Here is a 23,485-nt window from a genome sequence, read left to right as displayed (position 1 = left end):
TTATGTATGTGCACAATACATAAAAAACTGACAACTAAAAGAGCTTGCTCTTTCTCATGAAGAAGGATTTTTAATTTTCTGACATACAAAACATTTCATTAATTTAATGTAATTTAGTGTTTTTGCAGTGATATGGATCAGACGCTGCATACTTAATTATTGTACTGTTTTTATTTAATTTTAGGTGAATCTGTCTCCAAATGCAATAAAATATAATTTTATCAATTTTAATTATTATTATTATTATTATTATTATTATTATTATTGGATTATTAATTTTATTTCTCTAACACCTGGAGGAAACTTAAAAAAAAACATTATAAAGAATATTCATGATGCTGTTAAATCCATTTGACAGAGTATTAACACTTAATGACATTATAATGACAAATTATATTTATATCACTGTAGTTGAGGTCAAGAAAAATATCCATGACGCTGTTATAAAACTATGACAGAGTATTAACACTTAATGAAACTTTAATGACAAATTAAATTTGTATCATTGGTAAAAAGTGGTCAGTTATGTTATCTTGATAATGTCAAGTTGTCATAACAACGACATCTCAAACAATTTCATCTTTGCATTAAAATTTACACAATCGAGCTAAAGACACTTGACATTTGTCATAAATGTGCATAAAATCTCCTTCATGTTCATGGCACGTGTCATGATCATGAAGATGTCACGTCAGTCTTATGAACACCCCTTCAAGTAAAGTGTTACCGATATTTAAAAAAAAATATTTTAATATTTACTTCGTAATTAAAAATGTTTACATTTTTAAAACAAATCACGAGGCAAGTCACTGTTTTAGGTTCCTTGCTCAAGGGCACCACAGTCACCCCTACTACACTCTAAAAATGGCTGGGTCATTTTTGAGCCACAATGGGCAAATATTGGACAGAAGTCATGCTGGGTTAAAAATTACCCCATGCTGGGTCAAAAATGACCCAATGTTTGGTTGTTGTTATGGAACCATGGGGTATAATAACCCAGCAGTTGGGTTAAAATGACCCAGCCTTGGGTAAATTTTTAACCCAGCACGTGTTCTGTCCAATATTTACCCATTATGGGTCAAAAATAGCCCAGCCATTTTAAGAGTGTACTGTCCCCTAATAGACTCTTAAAAATGTTGGGTTATTTTCAATCTGGCATTGGGTCAAAAAGGGATGAGCCAATGTTGGGTTATTTCAACTCAAAATGCTGGGTTATTTTAACCAATTGTTGGGTCAAATATAAAAGATTTTTGGGTTAACTGTAACATAGCTGTTGGGCTCGTCCCTTTTTGACCCAATGCTGGTTTGAAAATAACCCAGCATTATTTAAAGTGTTGACTACTGTGTGATGATATGTCATGTGATTTCAGAGCTCATATTTCCCCTGTCTGATAATTGGTCAGGATTTCATGAATATTGCACTACATCTTTAACACCATTTAATAAACAAACTGAAGCACCTAAATAAATAAAAAAATGATTTAATGCAACGATTTAATGTTTATGTTTTCAACATTTGATATCAAATGAGACAGAGTGTTTACATTACACACCTGTCCTGCTTTACACACACCTACAGTCTTCAGGGAAGAGGGATAAGCCACACCCACACGAGAATATGACTGTGTGTGTTACCTACTCTCTTTCATAACACACCGTCTGTGTTGCTGTCAAAGATGACTACTGTGGTCAAGATTCAAGAGCGGGATACTGCAAGTAGTGCACATATCATAGAAGGTAGGATTTGATACTTTTCTGTATTTTAATATGTAAGCATGACGTAGCACATGGTTAGGTCAGTATACGTTGTGGTAATTGATATCTTTACCTGACATGGAAGCCAAGGTGAAAAGGTATTGAATACTGCAATGATTCAACATTGGATCAGGTCATATTCTCAGTGCTGGGGTTTACAAGTATTGCAATGTCTCGTCAACAAATGTTAAAGGTGTTTGAATTATATTTTGTGTGGAAAATTGACTTTGTGTCTTTCAGATGATAAACCATCCCCAATGGGATGTTTCGGCTGGATTATTGTCATCATTTCTGTCATTGTCACAATAGGATTGTTTCCTATAACTATCTTTATGTGTGTAAAGGTATGTTTTTTGTATCAATGTATTGTTCTTCTAAATAACTATCAAAGACTGAGCATTAAGGCCTAAAGTCAAAAATTCATCAAATAATTGCTTGATTTATTTATGATGAAGTTTTAAGTACTTCCAACATGTCTTGCTTATAGATCGTACAGGAATATGAAAGAGCTGTGATCTTTCGTTTGGGTCTTATTGTGGACAGAAAACCAAAAGGACCAGGTAATTATTATAAACGTTAAACAACTGGACCCAATTCATTCATTTGGACATCTGCTGTATGCCCTTGACTGTTAAAGGGTGGGGGGTCTAAAGCTATTTCACGCATTCTGACTTATTAACACTGTTAAAGTGTTGGATTCGTCATGCTAAACATAGTTGAGTATTTCTGTGCCGAATGCACTTTGCCAGGGAAATTCTTTAGGGAAATTTAAGCTTGTTTAGCTTCCCAAAGAGCCCAGCCTTATGGAAACAATGGATAGAGTTTGTTTATGCGGCCATTCCCCTGTATATATGCGGCCCATATATACTGTCAAAAATAAAACATAATCCGGCCCACAGAAAGATATTTATTTACTTAAAATGCAGGTTTTTCAAGCCGCTTCTTTCTTTTAAAAGCATTTGCTTTTAACAACAATGAGCTAAGATGGCCAATGGCATCACCCCATGGAGGGAGAATGGGAGATGTAATGCAACACATAAGAAAAAGAGGCTTAAACCATTGGGTGCCCATGTTAGGAAAGATGAGGAGAAACGTGCAATAAATTTTTCCAGATACTGTATTATTATAATAGCAAATTCTTTAAACCTATGAAATAACACAGATGGAACTGCAAGTCAATACTCTGATTAAATAAAAATAAATTAATAAATTAAAACCTGGTGGCAAAAAATGTATAAATGTATTCAAATTATAATTATGTATTCAGGAATTAAATTTGTCAGCTTAGTGAAAAGTTTCAAATATGGCTGTCAAAAGATTAACCGCGATTAATCGCATCCAAAATAAAAGTTTGTGTTTACATGTTTACAAGATATGTGTGTGTACTGTGTATAATTATTATGTATATCTAAAACACACACAATAATGTATATATTTATATAAATATTGGTTATATTTATATACATAATATTTATATTTATATATAATATAAATTATATAAATGTATATACAGTATATAAATGCAAAAATTTCTTAAATATATACATGAATGTGTGTGTATTTAAATATATACATAATATTTACACAGTACACACATATTTTATGTAAACACAAACTTTTATTTTGGATGTGATTAATCGCGTTTAATCTTTTGACAGCCCTAGTTTCAAGTTATTTGTTAAGAAGTTATTTTATTAAGTTAAGAAAATATTTACTTACCATTATAAAATTGAACAGTACGTTTACAGAAATAAAGCTTTTTTTATAGCTCTGCAGATTTGAGAACATTTGATTTTGACATTTATAACATATTTTATAAATAACTGGCATCATCAAACAAATATATCTAGAGACCTTTCCAATTTTACATTGCATGCATAAAGCCAGATGTTATAGCTGAGTACATCTGCACTTCATTAACTATAAACACCTTTCCTAATTTAAAATCTAACCTTTACATTTTTTTAAAGGTTTTATCATGCTTATCATGCAATGTATTTACTTTTTTAAAAATCAATGACATTTGTATATCAAATACAGCTTCAAGTGCTGTTTAAAATATGTTTTTTGGGACAAGTGTATTATTTTTTTCATTTCTTTTGTACAGGAATTTTCTTTGTGTTGCCATGTACAGACACATTCAGGAGAGTGGATTTGAGAACTGTGTCATTTGATATTCCTTCACAAGAGGTACATACCTGATTTCATAGTGCATACCAATCACTGTATAAAAATGTATTGTTTGATTTATTTATTTTAATTTATTATTATTTTTAAATATTTGTTGGTTTAACTTAAACGTTATTAGTTACCTGGGTAGGGTTGCACCAGCCGTTCATAAGTTCTTACTGAAACTGGAACGTAAAGTTCAAACTAGAGCCTTAGTAACTACTAGCTAGTTTATAACTAACTCTGTACTTTATTTGGTTGCACCATTTGTTCTTAAAGCAGAATGTAGCTAGTATGTCATAAGCTCTCCGTAAAGTAATGCGTTGTCCTATAGAATTATGTCTATTTTTCTTAACCCAATCACAAGCCTTCTATAATAGGTAAACAGGAAATTGTCTGAACAGCGTATAATTTCAAACTCATTCTTGACTGGCTTAATCTGAAAGTTAAAAAAGATGTTAAAGGAAACGTTATCGAACTCAAAACATTACACTTTCAATTGAAAATATCTATCCCACACATGGAGGAGAAAAGAAACAGAAAGAAACATTTAAGTCATGAAGAAATTCTTATTTTAATTGATGAATACAAAGTAAACAAAACAATCTTTGAAAGCAAATTAAACTCATCTGTCACAAACCAATCCAGTTGCAAAAAAACCGTAAGGCGACACATACTTGAAGGCTTGGGGAGAGAGTGTCGTTTCTGTCTATCTCGTGCTGAATATCAGACGCTATCAAGTCTGTTATCCACATTATTCACTTTCTTTTAAAGCGCAAACGAGCATATATGTCGACATCATCATAAATATCCAACAGATGATGTCTGTCTTGTAAAACTCGTTGACGAACTTGCTGCTCTTCATGACCAATTACGAGCTCATCGATGCGATCAAATCTGGCTAACATCTTATTCCGACCGTCATTCATAGACGGAGGCTTCCGTAAAAATTTACTTACAACGTATAGTTACGTTTAAACCTAGTTTAATGGTGCAACGCAGAAACATTTAGTAGTGCGTAACTTAGTTCCAATTTACATCGAAACTAGGCTACGTTGTAACTTACGCACAGCTGGGGCAACCAGCCCCTGGTTGCCTTAACATTTTGAGTTAATTTGACTTAAAAATATTAGTTAACGCTACAAGTGCCATTCTTTTTAATAACAAAATAATTTCTGTAATCTGTAAAAATGGCTGGATTAGTGAAGTGAATATAGATTTATTGTCATATAACCCATATCGTTGGAACAATTATATATGATCACTATAACAACAAATCTAATTCTGGGATGGTGGCCTAAGACTTATAACCAATGATAGTTGTCAAGCCAAATGTGAATCTGTAAATGAATCTGTGAATGTTTAGTTCACAATCTGATGTTTCGAATTGTGTTTATGTATCAGTTCCTGACTAAGGACTCTGTGACGGTGAATGTGGATGGTGTGGTGTATTTCCGTGTATTTGACCCTATCTGTTCGGTGGCCAACGTGAGTAATGCAGACCACTCAACAAGACTGCTGGCACAAACCACCCTGAGAAATGTGCTTGGCACAAAGAACCTATCAGAGCTGTTATCAGACAGAGAGAGCATCTCTTACTACATGCAGGTACACCAAGAAAACGCATTAAAATAAAGAATATTATAAACATACATCAGTTCATCTCTATAACACTAATGTTGCTTCAATTGTAAAACTTCACCCAGCTGTCTAAAATGTGAGAGTGGTATGAAAGTTCTGGATCCTCATAGCCTTGTATTATCTTGATGACAGAATGCCTTGGAAGAGGCCACTGCTGAGTGGGGCATTAAAGTGGAGCGGGTAGAGATCAAAGATGTTAAGTTGCCCCTACAGCTTCAGAGGGCCATGGCTGCAGAGGCAGAGGCGTCCCGTGAGGCTCGAGCAAAGGTGAGAACACTACAAGAAAAAACTGTCTCACAACTTTTCTCAAAGCAATGTAACCCGTTTTCTTCCTAAGCTTTTGGTAATTAGTTTTTCTCACTAACCTGATTTTACCAAACATTATAATTCGGGATGCTTTTGTCAAAGAATTATATCCTCTTTATTTGAGTAAACAGTTAATCTTTCAGTACTTCTCCAAAACTGAAGTTACATTTTTAAAAATATTTTAAATTTCCAACTGCACCAAAAGCTAAGGAGGTTCACATTAAAATTATCAATGGAATATATCCCTCCAGAGAATTTTTAAAATGTCGATTTGGGCTTGCTAACAATTTTTCTGTTTGTACTGATCAAAATTGAAACAACAGATCAGATTTTCTTTGACTGAATTTATACCTGTGCCTTTTGGGAGGACTTTCATTATTGGTTGTTTCCTAAATTTTAAGATTTACCTGCATTAAACAAAGAAAATTTATTATTTGGTATTTTTGTGAAAGATGAAATGCATGACTTGGCAATTAATTCGCTTATTATTCTTGGGAAATATTTTCCACATAAAAGCAGATTCCAGAGAACAGTTCCGAGATTTTTAATATTTCATAAGGTATTGTGCCTTTACTTCTCTTCATTAAAATTAATGAAGAAAAAATGTGCCATAAAACTATGTTATTTGGTAGAAATCCTTAATCTTACAGAAAATCCCTAGTGTCTTACTGTATTATTTATTTATTTATTTTATTATTATAATTTTTTCATGTATTGTTCTTTGTTTTGTTGTTTTTTTCTTATGTCATGTGTCCTATTATTTATTTAATTAAAAAACATAAAAGAAAAAAAAACGAATGCGATGATTCTGAATCGTTACTCTGGGTAAAAATAGTATTTATTTACATAAAATTTACTTTTGTATTAAGATCTGTAGATTTAAAATCAGACTTATTTTTGTTTCAAATTTGCTTGAAGCATGTTATGACCTACATTATAAAACGGCTCGTTCTGGTTCTTCATTCTGATTGGTTGAAACGCGTTCTAAGCCATGATAAAATACCCCGGTAAACCCACGGTTCAGACCGCATCACAAGTATCACTGCGCCACTGTTGCTGTGTACTGATTTATGAAAATAAACACCACAGTCTTTAATCATTTTTTTTCTACATTTGCACAATTATGGCAAAATCCAGATAAATGTCATAGATATTGTTGAGTCATTTCGTCAATAAAGAGAAAACGTTCTCTGGGTTGTTTTTGTCTTAAATGGATATTTCCGCTATTGTCCACTAGATGGCAATCTTACCCAACTTAAACACTGACGCATTTACTCAACACAACAGCGTTGTGGTGGATTTAGCGTAACGTGTTAGTTTTGATGGCTCTGAATCTGATCTCTTACAAATGTTCTTCACAAAAATGGAATTATCTCTTTTAGCTGAAAATTTGAGAGTTGATAACTGATAAGAGAACAAATGAAGGTAGGATGAAACATTTTTTTTGTTGTTGTTGGAAAGCGGATGGTCTGTTCTTTCATTTGATATTTTATGTTTATTTAAAGAAGATAGTTTTTCTGTTAGGCATTAAACTAAAACTGGGTCGAGCAACTTAAAAAAAAAAAAAACACTGACGGGGAAAGCGTTAAGCATGCTTCCATATTTGATCATCACTTCAACAGTTGCACGATATAAATGTTAATGTATATTTTAGATGAATGTTGATTTATAAAATAAACACCACAGTCTTTAATCATATTTTCATTGTGTCTTTGCTGCGTCTGTGTTGCTTGAGAACTGCGCTCTGTTGCAGCCACACTTGATTCTGAGGAACTACTTTTTTTGGCGGAAGAGTAATATTTGTACTAATATAATTACAACTTATTTGTGTTTCATTTTGTGAAACCCTGCTATGCATATGATGTAACCGTTTTATAAACGCAATAAGCCCTGTGAAGCAGTGGGGTTACAGTGCATTTTATAACAGCTAAGGGGGCTCCGCTTCCTGTCGTGCCTAACAACGCCCCTTAGCTGTTATAAAATGCACTGGTAACCCACTGCTTCTTGGGGTTTATTGCTTTAGTATTCTACTAGGTCACTATTTATATAAGCAAATTGCATATAACATTGATAGTGTCAACTTATTTGTACAAGTGACTTTGTTCCTGTGTAGCTCAGTGGTGAAGCATTGCATTAGCAACGCAAAAGGTCATGGGTTTAAACCCACGGGTACACACAAACTGATAGAAAATACCTTGTATAGACGGTTTCAGGAGCGGCTTTCGTGAAACAAACTTAACTTAAACTTCCTTTTAGAGTAGTTTATTTCTAAAAACAAGCAAAATAAACAACAAGTAGATTATCTTAGTTCAAATCATATTTAAAACGTATAAAAAATGTTACTGTGTGAAATGTGTACTATAATGTGTTCACTAGAGATCGGCTGCCAAACCTCCCATCACATATATGTATAGCAATGATACATAATCGCCGTCTCCCCTCGTTATTTTCGACAAAGTATTTGTTCCAGAGTTGACTTTAGCCACTAGCCAGACCATTAAACAAACAGAGACCGGAAGGTAACTTCTTCATAACATTGACAATTAGCGTGCGTCTGATGAAACCGTCTATGCCTCTCTTTGGATAAAAGCGTCTGCCAAATGCGTAAAAATGAAACATTTTCTTGCTTCTTAAATGCATTTTCCAAAATGGAATCACACTTTTGAACCTCATTTTGTATGCATTAAAATTTTGAAATAAAACAAACTCCATACATAACTCCATTTTGTGTTTAACTACTAAAAAGACAGGTTGTTGAACATGACACCATGTACAGCTGTGGCCATGCTTGCTATGCAGCCTGGATTCGTGTTACATGACAGATAAACATGAATAATGTACTGTGTTTTGTGATGCTTAACAATTCACTGTTAATTTAGTTCCCAGAAAAGCCTCATGCTTAGACAGTCTATGTGTTATACAGCATGTTAGGCTAATTCAAGGTAATACATATTTTTAATCAGCCACCGAATCAAGTGACCATCAAAGTTTTTATCAGCCAATAAATTAGGTTTAAGAAGAATGTGTTTTGTGGCCTAGACTTAATTTTAAATAGACCGCAAACAAGAATCGATAGCAGTTGTAGCCTAGTGATTAGATGGTTGGGCTTGTAACCAGAGATTTGCAGTTCGAGTCTTACGGCTGAAGGGTTGCGAATGCCACCTTACCCTAATTGCTCCGCTAGCTGCCCACTGCTCCGTGTCCCTTACTGGTATGGGTTAAATGCAGAGGTCACATTTCGAGTATGCATACTTGACAAGAATGCCACTTTCTTGGAGTAATCTATCTGAGAACCTGAGTAAAAGTTCAAATGATAGCTAAAACGTATCAGCTAAACTGAGCTAATGTTGCAATGTGTAAAATTAATGTAACCTTGTACAGATCCTTGAACAATCCTCTCTTTACACAACAGTAATCGGGTGATTCTCACGAAAACTTGGTTTGAAAAATGTCAAGCATGAAAATGTAAAAATTGCTTAAATTTACTTTTTTCCCACCAGACATTGAAAAAGAAAGTCTGGAGTAAATGGGAACATTAATTTAAAAACTTGTACTTATCATTTAACACTTCTTGTAACATAATTTAAAAAATTAGTCCTAAAAAAATCTCATTACCGCAACAGTCAGAAAACATCAACACTGACATATTTTCAAAATGACATGACAAACCTGAAAGAACATAATTTGGAGATTCTTCACATGCATTTAAAATCAAAGTATTATGCTTCTATTAATTAAATTAACATTTACTAAGCATCTGTTGCGGTAATGATAATCAAAATGTCGTGTAAGCATTCTGACAAGACAATATTTCAAATTAACTGTAAAAAAAAATGATCTTACCTGGTAGCCATCTTGAAGTAACTGGTCCATGTGCTTGGTCACTCAAAATCAAACTTTATTAAAATTCTGTATGTGTGCTTAAACTGTTCTCAAAAAGTGTTGCGGAGGATGAGAACATCAGGCATGGACACATCATTTTCCTAATTTTTCTTCATTATTATTATACATGAATATTCAGTATATATTTTTTCTGTCATCTAAAGTAGTCTAGCAAAACATCCATTTATTTTTTTTCTTAATATTTTTGTGTTAATTTGATTAAATTACAACATAACGCATGTTCAAACACAGCCGGACACATTGCGGTAATGAGAATTTCAGCAGAAAATGAGATAAAATTTACAATTATAAATTCTTATGTTGAAATCACACATTGTGCAAGGTAGAACACAGTATTGTGTTCATTTTGATGCTTTTTAATGTTACTATATTACACATTTTAAAGCTAAAATCATTAGTGCCGTGGTGTTTCAATGGTTTCGTGAGAATCACCCAATCACTGAAAACCCTCAAAATTTTAAGCCTATTTGTTCCAGGAGTCAGTTTAACCACTAGCCAGACTGAAAAACACACACAAACTGGAAGTTAACTCTATACCGGGGGATATATTCATATCAAGCAGAACATGCTCAGATGTATTGTTTTATTGTGTGTTTAGGTGATTGCAGCCGAGGGCGAGGTGAACGCCTCACGGGCTTTAAAGGAAGCATCTCTAGTGATCGCTGAGTCACCTTCAGCTCTGCAGCTACGATACCTCCAGACGCTTAACACCATCGCTGCTGAGAAAAACTCCACCATCATCTTCCCTGTGCCTATTGACATCATTCAACACTTCACATCTAAATAAGATGAATGTTTCCAGAAACAACTTTGCTCAGTTCTATAAGCTATGAGGGCTCTTGCTGAAAATGTTTGAAATCTGACTGCTAGCAGTGAGATTTTTAGATGAGGATCATGCGGAGATGTTAAATGCTCTGTGCATGTTTGCTGCAACTTTCATAACATGACATATTCCCATGTTGAAGTTCATTTGTTGCTATATCATATATTTTTTTTATATAATCAAAGTATATTCATGCTGTATATATCAATTCAACGTACTATTTTAAATCTTAATGCTGTAAGTTATCAAAAGTTAAGAGTTATAAAAAGAGTTGCAACTATGGCAGCTAAAAAGGTAATTCTTTGCAGTTTTTTTTAAAGGTGCAGTGTGTAACTTTTATAAGGATCTCTTGACAGAAATGCAATATAAAATACATAACTATATTATCAGGGGTGTATAAAGACCTTACAAAATGAACTGTTATGTTTTTATTACCTTCGAATGAGACGTTTTTATCTACATACACAGAGGGTCCCCTTATGGGAGTCGCCATTTTGTGCCGCCATGTTTCTACAGAAGCCCTTAAAGGACAAACTTTTTTATTAAGTTGTTTCCGACGATACCTTAGCTTCTCTATGCGTTTTGGTGAACGGTGGCTGAAACGTTGGTTGCAATTTGCAACCCCACCACTAGATGCACTAAAATTTACACACTGCACCTTTAAAAAATTTGCTATGCTTTATTTTTACTATATAACTCTCACGATAAAAATGTCTTCTAATATCTTCAGATGTTGCATATACCGAGCTGCAGCGGACAAATTTCTAAATGACTCTACTTTGACCGCGTGGTTTATATACATGTTGCTGCTGATGGGGTTGGCATTTTTGACACACCCAAACAAGAGAAAACATACAGTATCTCAAACTCTGTTGTTCAACTCAGAAACCGTAGCAAAACGTTTTGAGCTAGAATGTGCCCGTTTCATGTCTACGATCATCCTCTTCATCTTTCTTTCCATTTAAGCTTGCCTGTTTTTCCAAGTATTTTTCCAGTCTTCATTAGATTGTTTGTTTCCATGCCTGACTGTCTGTCTGTGCTTCGTGTTATTGTAATTAAAGTTTATAATTTGGACATTTTCTCCAGTCTCCTCCCTCCACACACACTGCTGACAGTATGTTGTCATGACTTATTTTTAACAGTGCACATAAACTTTCTTAATAAATGGGACTTAACAGGATTGGAAAGAGTATAAAATTACGGTTTACAAATGTCCTGGGGTTGTCAAAACAAGCATTTTTATTGCAACTGTAAAATAAGTGCATTTCTTTAAACAGTAAATTTGATTATTTTAGATTTTATTCTGTTTTAAGGAGAAATCAATCTATTTCACAAATTAACTGTGTTTTTAAAGGGGTGGTAAACCATTTTTTTTGAAGGTCTGATTGTGTTGATGGGGTGCATTGTAACGTGTTAAAAAATTCAATATTTTTTCACATACATTACCATATTTCTACACTGTGGTTTCCATTAAAAGATAAGTCAATTTTCTTGAAAAATCCAGATAATTTACTCACCACCATGTCGTCCAAAATGTTGATGTCTTTCTTTGTTCAGTCGAGAAGAAATTATGTTTTTTGAGGAAAACATTCCAGAATTTTTCTTATTTTAATGGACTTTAATGGACCCCAACACTTAACAGTTTTAATGCAGTTTAAAATTGCAGTTTCAAAAGACTCTAAATGATCCCAAAGGAGGCATAAGGGTCTTATCTAGCGAAACGATTGTCACCTTTCGACGTCATTGCGCAATTACGTGAGGTCGCGTTGGCGTGTCTCAGGACCGGAGCAAGACGAGAAGTTGTGGTTTAAAAGTACATATTTTTAAATTTTCTTGCCAAAAATGACAATCGTTTCGCTACATAAGACCCTTATGCCTCGTTTGAGATCGTTTAGAGTCCTTTGAAACTGCAATTTTAAACTGCATTAAAACTGGTACATGTTGGGGTCCATTAAATTCCATTAAAATAAGAAAAATTCTGGAATGTTTTCCTCAAAAAACATAATTTCTTCTTGACTGAACAAAGAAAGACATCAACATTTTGGATGACATGGTGGTAAGTAAGTTATCTGAATTTTTTTTTTTAAAGAAAATGGACTAATCCTTTAATCTAAAAACAGGCAGTTGAATTCCTTGTATATGAAGCTTCTCCCTCATAAATGTGCAATATGCTCAGGTTGGTTAGCTGGCAGAGTGTGTTGCGATTTGCTAACCACCTACTGTACGTTGTCCAGAAACTTAATATCCCTTTACCATTATGGCTCTGGTGTACTCTAACCAATGTTGTCAATATTGCCTGAATTGAATATTGTCAATTTGAGCCCAGTTTTAGGATTGGGCAGAACCTATGATGCCACAAAACTGTCATTTAACTTTTAAATGGACTTAAAGGGGACATTTCATGAAAATCGGACTTTTTTCATGTTTAAGTACTATAATCGGGTCCCCAGTGCTTCTATCAATCTAGAAAATGTGAAAAAGATCAACCCAGTACTTAGTTTTGGTAAACTATTCTCTGCAAGCATGTGATAAAATAGCTCATTGAAATTTGGCTCCCCTTGTGATGTCAGAAGGGCATAATACGGCCCCTTAATCTGCACTATCCAACCATGGCACTCATTTCCGTTTTAAAGGAACACCCCAAAACGGCACATTTTTGCTTACACCTACAAAGTGTCAATTTTAACATGCTATAATAAATGATCTATATGGTATTTTGAGCCAAAACGTCACATATGTACTCTGGGGACACCAAAGATTTATTTGACATCTTGAAAATGTCTCCTTTAAAAAACACTGCTTTGAACTACACAGCGTTGCAGGCTTTCTGGCCACTTGCAATAAGCAGCATACAAAATAACAGCATGCTTAACATTGTCTTTTAATACTCAAAACCAAAGTGCAACATAACAGAGTTTTTCAATGCATCACAACAGTGAGGTAAGATACACCAACAAATAATATCACAGCCTTAAGACATGCTTTTCAAGTAACGTGTTGTAACAGTTCACATGTTAAGCTCATACAAGGTATACAACACAAAATACAAAAGAAGTAACAGAAAGGAAACGTCATTAACATACAATCCATGGTCTTATGAACCGTCCTTAAAGGAGAAGTGTGTAACCCCTTCCCAGTATGCCATTGGTCAGTCAAACAGATCAAACACAAGCCATTGGTTTAGCCAATGTTGCTATGCCCGGCTGGTCCGGATGCTCAAACAAACAGAGCAATGTTCTGAAAGCACCAAAGAGTATGTTTTTACACTTTTTGTCCAATACATTACACACTTCACCCTTAAAACGGTATTTTTAAATATGCATTTTCCAGCTCCCATAGAGTTAAACACCTGATCCCCACCATTTTGGAATCCATTCAGCCGATCTCCGGGTCTGACGGCACCACTTCCAGCACAGCTCAGCACAATCCATTGAATCTGATTAGATCACCAGCATCACGCTCAAAAATAACCAAAGAGTTTTTTTCTTTTTTCTTTAATTTCCTGTCAGTCTTAGTACACGATGTAACTACAGAAGAGTCGAGTTTTAAATAGACAAAATATTGAAACTCTTTGGTTATTTTTTGGCGCGATGCCAATGGTCCAATCAGATTCAATGGATTATGCTAAGCTATGCCAAAAGTGCTAGCACCAGACCCAGAGATCAGCTGAATGGACTCCAAAACAGCAAAAATCAAATGTTCAACTCTAGGAGAGCTGGAAAATGAGCATATTTTCAAAAAAAGTGGAGTGTCCCTTTAAATAATAACAGATAGCTGTGTTTATATTTTGTTCAAGAATAAGACAAAACATTCAGAAAGTCTGTAATAATGTCCATGGGACACACACAGAAACGAAAACAAAAAATCAGTGCATTTCAGAACCTGATTCATTATATTTAAAAAGCAGAGATTGGAATAACCCAAGCAGAGGAAATGACGCAGAAAAGTATTTTTCTCTCAGAACAGGTAGTTGAGTTTATATTTCATTCTGAGCTTTGAATTTAATTGCTGTATATAGTGTGCTATACATTTACAGTGATGCAACTTTCAAATGTATCATTATTATCTACATTGCCTACTGTAGTGAGAACACGGTTTACTCTATATTTAGTCTACTGTTAAGTTTTTACAAGATGATATTGGGATAATGCACCTTCCTAACCTGAGACAGATCTCTGAATGAGACAAGAGGTAATGGATCTCTGTAAATGAACAAAAAAATCAGTAATGCAATGGCATAAAATCAGCAAACCTAGTTCATGTACTTGTAAATGGTAGATGTTTCCTCTCTACATTTGTCAATTTATTCTAACATTTCTGTCATCATTGATCTATTCTTTAAATGCTATGTAAACTATTCATTACGATGGATTATATTCAATGTATGGTCACATAAGCACACCAATAGCTGCACGAAGTACACATAAATTGACCAAAAATTGAAACGTTCCTGATTTTGCCAAATGAGAGATGTTTTTCTGGGACAACTCTCCAATCACCCAATCAGATCAGAGGAATACGTTTAAAATTAATGTGAAGTTTAGGCTTACGGCCATGGTTAGGTGCCTCTACATCATTGTTTTTCATCTATCATTCTGTAGTTATAGTTAGGAATTGGGGTTTGGCTGACAAACGATGTTGACCCACGAACATCTCTCACTGGAAAAACTAGGTTGAGCAATAGCATCAGTAAGACATTCATGAGGAAGATTATTACCCTTAACCCTTTTTATACTGCTTCAAGTGCTGATACATGAATATACTATCCACTTAATGTACAAGACAGAATAAATCTAAAACAGTACTTTGGCTATTATTCATGTGGTTTATGAGGCATATTTCTTAATGACGAAAGCGGATAAGATGATTCTTGTCATGACATCATGGCTTGGACATTATAGACCTGAACAAGTCAACAAATGTTGGAAAAATGCCCTCAGTTGTATCCACATAAACACATTTGAACAGATTATCTGGGTCACAGCAACTGGAAGACTTGTGATACTGTACAGTGCCCGAAGATATAAAGAGCCATTTTAGATAACTGTTGCAACAAGATTACAGACAGTTCAACAAAATTAATGCATTCCAGAAATAATAAACAAGACAAGTTTGTGAAAATGGCGGATTCTCATGAAATGCGTATAAATACCATGCAGTGTGAAAAGTCGTGCAATACATATGCCAAATTCATATTTTGCATGCATATGACACGCCAGTCCCTCCCGTTCACCCACACAGTGTAGCTTTATTTATTGTTTTCTCATTTTATTGTGTTTTTTTAAAAATCGACAAAACCTATATGTTGAATATACACACATATATATATATATATATGTGTGTGTGTGTGTGTGTGTGTGTATATTCAACATATAGGTCTTGTCGATTTTGTCGATACACATATATATACACACACACACACATATATATACACATATACATATATACATATACATATACATATATACAACAATGGTTTAAAAAACACAAAACAAATGAGAAACCAATAAATAAAATGACACGAAAAGATGTGCAGTGTAAGTGAACGGGAAGGACCGGCGCATCACATGCACGCAAAATCGGACTTTTCCGTATGTACTGCACGACTTCTCAACTGCATGCTTTTCTATGCATTTCATGAGAATAATTTTAACATCCATGTAACTGTCACACTGTAAAAAATATGCAGCATTTTTGTCAAATCAACACATATTTTTTTGACTGTAACTTAAAAAAATAAGTTAAACAATTTCAACTTGATTTTATAAGTTATGTCAACTTTTCACAAGCCAAACTTAAAATAGTAGGTTGAAATGACTTGCAAAATCAAGTTGTTTTAACTTTTTTTCAGTGCACCTGCAATTATGTTAAACATTGTAAAATGAGTACACTGTAAAAAATATTTGCTGCCTTAAATTTGTTTGTTCAACAAACTCAGATTTACAAGCCATTTCAACCCACTATTATTTATCTTGACAAGAGATGAGTTGCTACAACCCATAAAATGAAGTTGACATATTTCAACTATACCATATAAGTTATAACAACTCATCTCCTGTCAAGCCAATAAGCAAGTTGAAATGACTCGCAAATCTAAGCTGATTAAACAAACAAATCCAAGGGAGCAAAGTCCCCTTACAGTGTAAATGAACTTGAAAGGATTCCACCTTAAGAAAAATAAATGTTTTGATGATATTTCCTTTTAAATGTAAATTAAAACTACATTACAAAATTTTAGGTCCCTATTTTTAAGAAAAGAAAAAAGATAGCATCTGATTAACAATTGCCTTTAAATATCTTTTTGTAATACTCTGTCAGGTGGATGTAAGTTATCAAATAATGCTCACACAGAGGGTTGCTGGTGGGTGTTTTTTCTTCGAAAAAGGCAGATGAAGGAAAATATTCCTAGTTAATAATGCTCTCCTGATCAATCTTTGGAAATGTATGAGATCATAGACAAACACTTGCGATCCTGTTGTATATTTATAAAGTGAAAAGTAATTAACAAGAAATGTATGTTCCCAATATTTGCCCGAGATGGCAAAACTGTAGAGTGCACACCCAGCTCTAGTGTAAGATTAGCCCATGTTGAGTTGAGGCATGTCAGGGGTGAGATGATAAAGAAAATAATGTGATCATGTGAACATCTTCTGTTCCAATGAGAATCCACATGATGGGAAATGTGAGTTGAGGATAATACATTTTCACAAAATTTGTGAAAGAGAGAAAGAGAGGTGGAACTCATCTAGGGAAGGTCTGTATTCGAGAGGGTGACGGTGGACTAGAGGCCGGTCGATGGAGGGGCGACTGGGTGGGAGACATTCGAGGGCTCAACTCGCCCGTCTGCAGACGCCACATAAGCTCTTCATTGGTGCGACTCAGTCGCTTCTTCTCATTGCTCTCCTTCTCCACATACACCTGCAGATTTGCGTTTTCCTCTGAAAGTTGCCTGATAAGAGTAGAAGAATCAACTGTTTAGCATAATGCTAGGTGCCCATACAAACAGCCTCTTAACCATCCCAAAAAAAATTAACTATGAAGTAGTATTAGTACAATATATAATGCATTATACATTTCACAATATAAATCGTTAAAAAGTTAAAACTAAGTTATAAGTAAAAAAAAAACTTTAAATTCTAGAAGTTTTTATATAGCTTCCCCACAGATCCCTGGGGAACCCCAAAAACCGTGGTGCTATAGCTGAAAACGTTTTTTATTATCTCCCTGTTAGGTATTTTTCCTGTTGTGTTTAAAAAGTTTGGGTAAAGTTAACACATTTGAGTGGGGTTGTAATCATTTGATTTGTACAGTTAGTGCACTACCAACAACACAATATTAGTATCAGCATTAGTAATCTAAAATTGTGAACCATGTAAATGTAGTCTCCTCCCTTTCGGTACATTCACACGGGGCGTAAGCATTAACGCTTTTAATTTACTTTTAATGGGTGATGTCATGCGTTGCTGAACTGAATTGTAGATCCGCCAGCATCACATCACTGCCATTGCTTGTGGCAGCAGCTGAACATTTCTCAACTTTTCAAGCGCCAATTCGTGCGTCAGCCAATCAGATCACCTTATGCAAATAACCTAGTGCTAGCCAGCCTATTACGTTTATGAAAGGAACATGTGTTGCAGCCACTGTGGTTGGCTTTTGGCCATGGTTCAGACAAGCCTTCCATCAAGCGTTAATGCTTTTGTCCTGTGTGAATGTACCGTTGTACCCAGTGAGCTGGGCATCACATCCTATGAACTAACATGGATCACATCATACTTATTTAACCTAGCAAAGCAAAATTTATTTACAGTACTTTATCTCCACACCACAAACTGCTGGTGTTCCACAGGGCTCTGTACTCGGACCAATTTTTTTTTTGTTACTTGACACTTATGAAGCCATTACCATGGCTTTTCATACCAATTATACAAAAATAAAACACTTATCTATCCTTTCCACCCTGTGACACCCAGAAATCAAACTGACTGTGTGTGTGGGCGCTAAACGCCACCGTCAAAAGTGAGATAAGGATATTAACCAAATGGTCTGGGAAATTATTAAACCTTCATCAAATACTTTTACTTCAGTTCAAATCCACCTAATCCCAACCTCAGGCTGTTAAAAAATACCGGTTTGTTGGCAGAATCCATTGAAAATCTGACAATATAATCAGCTCACTCATAAAAGAATCAACGAATCTGAAGTCACATCATATCTAGCCAAAGAAGTCAAATCCTCTTATCTGCTCTCTCTATGATTACTGCACGCTTATTATTAGTGGGCCTCCCAGTATGTGCAACCAAAACCTTTCTAGATGTGTTCAGCTCACTTGATATAGTGCTAGCAACACACAAGTCATAGGTTTGATACCCACAAAACAAACAGACTAACAAATGTATGTTTGACTTCATATGCACCCTTAAGACCACTTTGGTTGCTATATCTCACAGCAATGCTTTGTTTTTCATTCGTCTTGCATAATAACCTACTGCAGTTGTAATATTGTAGCTTTAGAAATATACAGTATTTTAAAACTTGGTAAATATAGACCTGGACATAGCAAGGTTGCGGTCAATCCTGTCCTTTAGATCTTCATTCTGCTGCTGTAGCACCTGAATACGCTCCTCCAACAGGACATTCTTTTGGGCCTGTGCAAAACAATCACACAAAAATCATTTGATGACTTTTAGAGGTCTACTCCGTCATTTCTCTTTGTAAGTTCTACATATAAAAATATAAAGTAAACAAACAATCAATCAAAAAACATGCTTATAATGATTAAAGGGACACTATGCTCATTTTCCAGCTCCCCTAAAGTTAAACTCTTGATTTTTACAGTTTTGGAATCCATTCAGCTGATCTCTGGGTCTGGCGGTACGACTTTTAGCATAGCTTAGCACAATCCATTGAATCTGATTAGACCATTAGCATCGCGCTCAAAAATAACCAAAGAGTTTCAATATTTGATTAATGATATTACGCAGTGCCCGAAAATAGTCCCCTGCTATTAAAAGTTACCAAAGGGACTATTTCCGTCGGTCTTAGTACACGATGTAACTACAGAAGAGTCAAGTTTAAAATAGGAAAAATATCGAAACTCTTTTTGAGCGCGATGCCAACGGTCTAATGGTCAATGGATTATGCTAAGCTATGCCAAAAGTGATAAAAAACTGTAAAAAATCAAGTGTTTAACTCTATGGGAGCTGGAAAATTAGCATAATTAAAAAAAGTGGAGTGTCATTTTAAATGAGATGCAGATGTGCCTGAAAAATAAAGTACTTATGTCAAACAAATTCCCCTGCAATTCTGAAATCGCATTGTAACTGAAAACGTATGCGTTTGCTTGATGCCCTGCAAGTGTCAGTAACTACAAACTGACTGTATCAACGAGTATAACTTATTTACCATTTTTTCGAGCTCTGAAATCTTGAGTTCTTGTTCGTGAATCTGTTGGTTTTTCATCTCCAGGACTTCCTTTAGACTTTTGAGGTCCTCCTCGATATGCTGATAGGGTGCGAGTGCATCCTGTACATACACAGAAATACAAAAAATTTAGAGATGCAAACTACTACACATAAAAAATGCCACTTACATAAAAATCTTAACTCAAAAAACTTTGATAGAAACCGATCTTTTAAAAAAGGCATTATGAACAAGCATACATTAAAAAGGCGTATATACTTTTGTTGCATTTTTTCCTGAAACCCAGATATAACCCCGGCTAAAACATAACCACTATCCACCCTTTCTCTGACACTTTATAATATTTTTTCGATGCAAAATTTATGGTGGGAAAGTATTTAAATTAATCACGAAATTAGATTTTTGCGCTTGTGTTTTTTAATGTGTGCCTTATCAGTAAATTACACGTAACAGTAATTTCCATTCCCATTGACGCTTTTTTACAATTGCGCTCTCATGCTAATTTGCCATGTTTAGTAAATCTGACACTTTAGCTCTTTTTACTGTAAATGTTAGACAGAGGGTTCAAAAGTCTGGTATCACAAGTTTTTTAATACTTATTTATTTACCTGTATCAGCAAAAAAAGGTCTTTTTGTAGTTTTTACTACAAAAACTCTCCCTGACCACCTGAGGGCTCCACAGACTATAGATGTTTTTTTAAAAAAACATAAAAACATTTCTTTTTAAAAAAGCTTTTCATATATTTTAATTTTTGCTTCTGGTTCCTTTAGTCTGTTTTAGATTGTTTTTAGATTGATATTCTGTAGCACTTTGAGATTGGTAAATATAAAGTGCAATACAAATAAAATGTATTATTATTATTATTATTTAGTTTGCAATACAAATAATAATAAAATGTTGTAACATTTGGTATGTCCCGCTTTTGTCTAAATCCATGTCTTATTCAATGCCCCCACCAACCCACCTATCCACCTTATTTTCAAACATGGAAGTAAGAGATGTAACATATTTTCCTTCTTTGTGCGAGACGTCCGTTTTAAAGCCAGCCGGTAGAAAGCAGTGTGGTGGGAGCACGCATAAACATGATTTAAACAATTATGGTAAATATTTACTACACTTGCCATGTGTTGGGATGAAATGAAGAAGTGGCCAGATATATCCTATGAAGATATATTCAATCATTTCGTGTTGTTGCTCGGGGTTGACGGGTCTTCAATGCCAAATATAAAAGCACAGAGACATACCAGTATCTTTACAATGGGAAAGTCAGTCGAGTGTTTGTACATGGAATTGACCAAAACTTTTTAACCTTTTCAGGGGCTGGTTTAAAATGTCACAACTTTCCATCTGATGTGAGTATTTTTTTTAAACAGCATTCATTCAACACATTGTAAGTTATTTAAACAAACTATAATAAAAATATATACAGTATTAAACTATTACATGTATTCAGTATTGTTTTCCTTTTATGAAAATATTTTTACATCGCACTAGATGGAGACATAAGCTTATGAAAATTATTTGCTTTTTCATTTAAAACATAACAAATGTACACAAAAAACACATTACGAACTATTATAAACATTAACTAATAAGCAGTTTATGTTGTTTATATTCTGTACTGTATTAATAAATAAATCAGCTATATCAGCATATTTTTATCAGCATAATATTAGTTGTTTTTAAACAAATATTGTATTTATTGTTCACTGTCAGTTTCTATAAAAGGTTTTACTGGATGGAATAATGGGTGCATGTGCGCCACATACACATTTGGCTCTTGTGCGTGTATTATGGTTAAAACAAATGTTTTGTAGAGATTTACTACAAAATCCAGCTATTATGGCAACCCCTAACTGTACAAATTATTCCGGTCTTCCTGGATTCATAATAAACATTAAAGAGCCAGTCAAAACGGCACACTCGTGTCCCCTGCAATACAAACTAACATTAGCTGTAGTGGCTCACCGGAGGTCTTACACAAAGAAGCTCAAAGATGGCGGCGCCCACATTTATGTCAAAAATCAGAAAAAAGCTGAAAGCAGAAATAGTACCACTATCTGCTCATCTGTGCTTCTGCGTAGAGCTTCTTCAAAACGTTTGGCCCGGTCTCTCAGAGAGCGGTTCTGAAATGTCAGTGTGTCCACCTGATCCTGAACAAACCACACAAACACCCATTCACCAGCAGCCATAAAGAGAAAAAAATGGTGGGATTTGGGACTCAAAAGTGACAACAAACCTGCAGTGAGAGTCTGAGCTTCTCAAATTCCTCTTCCATTGATTTCTTCTGTTGTTCATGTGCCATCCTGAGGTCTATCAATACAACCACCTTGTGTTAGTATAAATATACTGTGGAAAATCATGAATGTAATAATGAATAATAGTATATTTAAAAATGTGGTTGAAAAGCATGTTAGTATTTATTGGCTTTGCTAATAGCAGTTGGATATATGAAGGTTTGTGGAGCAGGACTCACTCTTGACGGTTCTGTTATGTTCCTCCTGTAGGGTGGCCAGTGCCGCACTGTGAGTCACTTCCATCTCTGTAAGGGCTGTCTCATGACTTTCACTCATCTCATCCACCTAACACCAAAAAACATCTGTTAGGTTATTTTTTACATGTTAAAGCCCCCCTAACCTAGAAAATGCACTTTTAAATGTGTTTCTAGCAGAAAACAAGGCGCCAGTGTGTGTGCAGAAACATCGTGTAATGAAAGATCTGTGGTGTATTTTGAATTGAAACTTTACAGACACATTTTGGGAATACCAGAGTTTTTATATTGCTGAAAACACCTAGGTTGGCGGCCATTTAAGGGGCAATTCAGTGTTACTGCTTTTGGATAAAGAACAAACAAGTCAAACACTAATGACTGAAAAAACACTTCTCATACACTTGTACAGAGTGAATTATTATTTTAGGGTATGCTTACATGTCAATGATAGACTAAAAACGTATTAACATATTTTTCCTTAAATTTTGAAAAGTTTAACATATATGACAACATTGGTTAAATAATCTGCATTCACGTGGATCTGCAAAACAATTTAATATGCTGTACTATGTATGCCATGCCAGTAGTCGGCGATGTCGCATGATGTCTCAATATGTAATACGCATTCGCATGACATCACATTCTCTTTCATTCAACTTACTTTTATGTACTTGGATATGATAACGGCTATCAAAATGCACCAAAGCACTGTTATCGTGTAAATGAAAGGTCAAAACGCATAAGAAAAACCATTAACTCTTTCCCCGCCATTGATGAGTTATTTCGTCAATTAAGAGAAAACGTTTGCTAAAAAAGTGTTCCTGATGAATTTTTATGTTAAAGCGTAACTAAACCCCTGGTCAGAGCCTGACTCCACCCACTGGCAATATTTGAAAAATGCAAGAAAAGTGGGCAGATCCCAACGGAGATAGAGGGGACGAACTAAGCTCGTACCAAGTGTGTGGTGAGATCGTAA

The 23,485-nt window shown here is 34.7% G+C and overlaps 2 protein-coding genes across 4 annotated transcripts in view; one reads left to right on the top strand and one right to left on the bottom strand.

Annotated features, from left to right (window-relative positions):
- Positions 1-1,136: 1,136 nt before the first annotated feature.
- Positions 1,137-11,376, top strand: stoml3a (stomatin (EPB72)-like 3a). Its single transcript, XM_055195922.2, has 7 exons — positions 1,137-1,737; positions 1,996-2,099; positions 2,243-2,315; positions 3,863-3,945; positions 5,329-5,532; positions 5,698-5,832; positions 10,373-11,376. Exons 1-7 carry the CDS (start codon positions 1,677-1,679, stop codon positions 10,559-10,561), a joined length of 849 nt encoding a protein of 282 aa, XP_055051897.1. The 5' UTR covers positions 1,137-1,676; the 3' UTR covers positions 10,562-11,376.
- Positions 11,377-16,732: 5,356 nt separating this feature from the next.
- mtus2b (microtubule associated tumor suppressor candidate 2b) overlaps positions 16,733-23,485 on the bottom strand; it is a 50,830-nt gene continuing 44,077 nt past the window's right edge. For all 3 annotated transcript variants that reach the window (XM_055195921.2, XM_073862618.1, XM_073862617.1), the window contains 6 exons: positions 22,495-22,600; positions 22,258-22,331; positions 22,073-22,171; positions 20,000-20,119; positions 19,145-19,242; positions 16,733-17,546 (listed from right to left, as the gene is read on the bottom strand). In XM_055195921.2, the coding sequence (XP_055051896.2) occupies positions 17,339-17,546; positions 19,145-19,242; positions 20,000-20,119; positions 22,073-22,171; positions 22,258-22,331; positions 22,495-22,600 (705 nt within the window). In that variant the 3' untranslated portion in view covers positions 16,733-17,338. The remainder of the gene's footprint in view (positions 17,547-19,144; positions 19,243-19,999; positions 20,120-22,072; positions 22,172-22,257; positions 22,332-22,494; positions 22,601-23,485) is intronic.

Source organism: Misgurnus anguillicaudatus, chromosome 24 (assembly GCF_027580225.2).
Source record: "Misgurnus anguillicaudatus chromosome 24, ASM2758022v2, whole genome shotgun sequence".
In the NCBI taxonomy this organism is placed as follows: domain Eukaryota; kingdom Metazoa; phylum Chordata; class Actinopteri; order Cypriniformes; family Cobitidae; genus Misgurnus; species Misgurnus anguillicaudatus.
The sequence above is the reverse complement of the archived record's forward strand: the minus strand, read 5'-3'. Positions and strand labels throughout refer to the sequence as shown.

What these genes read in the sequence shown, in the direction of transcription:
- stoml3a (XM_055195922.2), top strand. Translation starts at nt 1,677, where the DNA reads ATGACTACTGTGGTCAAGATTCAAGAGCGGGATACTGCAAGTAGTGCA. An exon ending in TAGTGCACATATCATAGAAG is followed by an intron (nt 1,738 to 1,995) that starts GTAGGATTTGAT and finishes TGTGTCTTTCAG; the next exon opens with ATGATAAACCATCCCCAATG. An exon ending in CTATCTTTATGTGTGTAAAG is followed by an intron (nt 2,100 to 2,242) that starts GTATGTTTTTTG and finishes TCTTGCTTATAG; the next exon opens with ATCGTACAGGAATATGAAAG.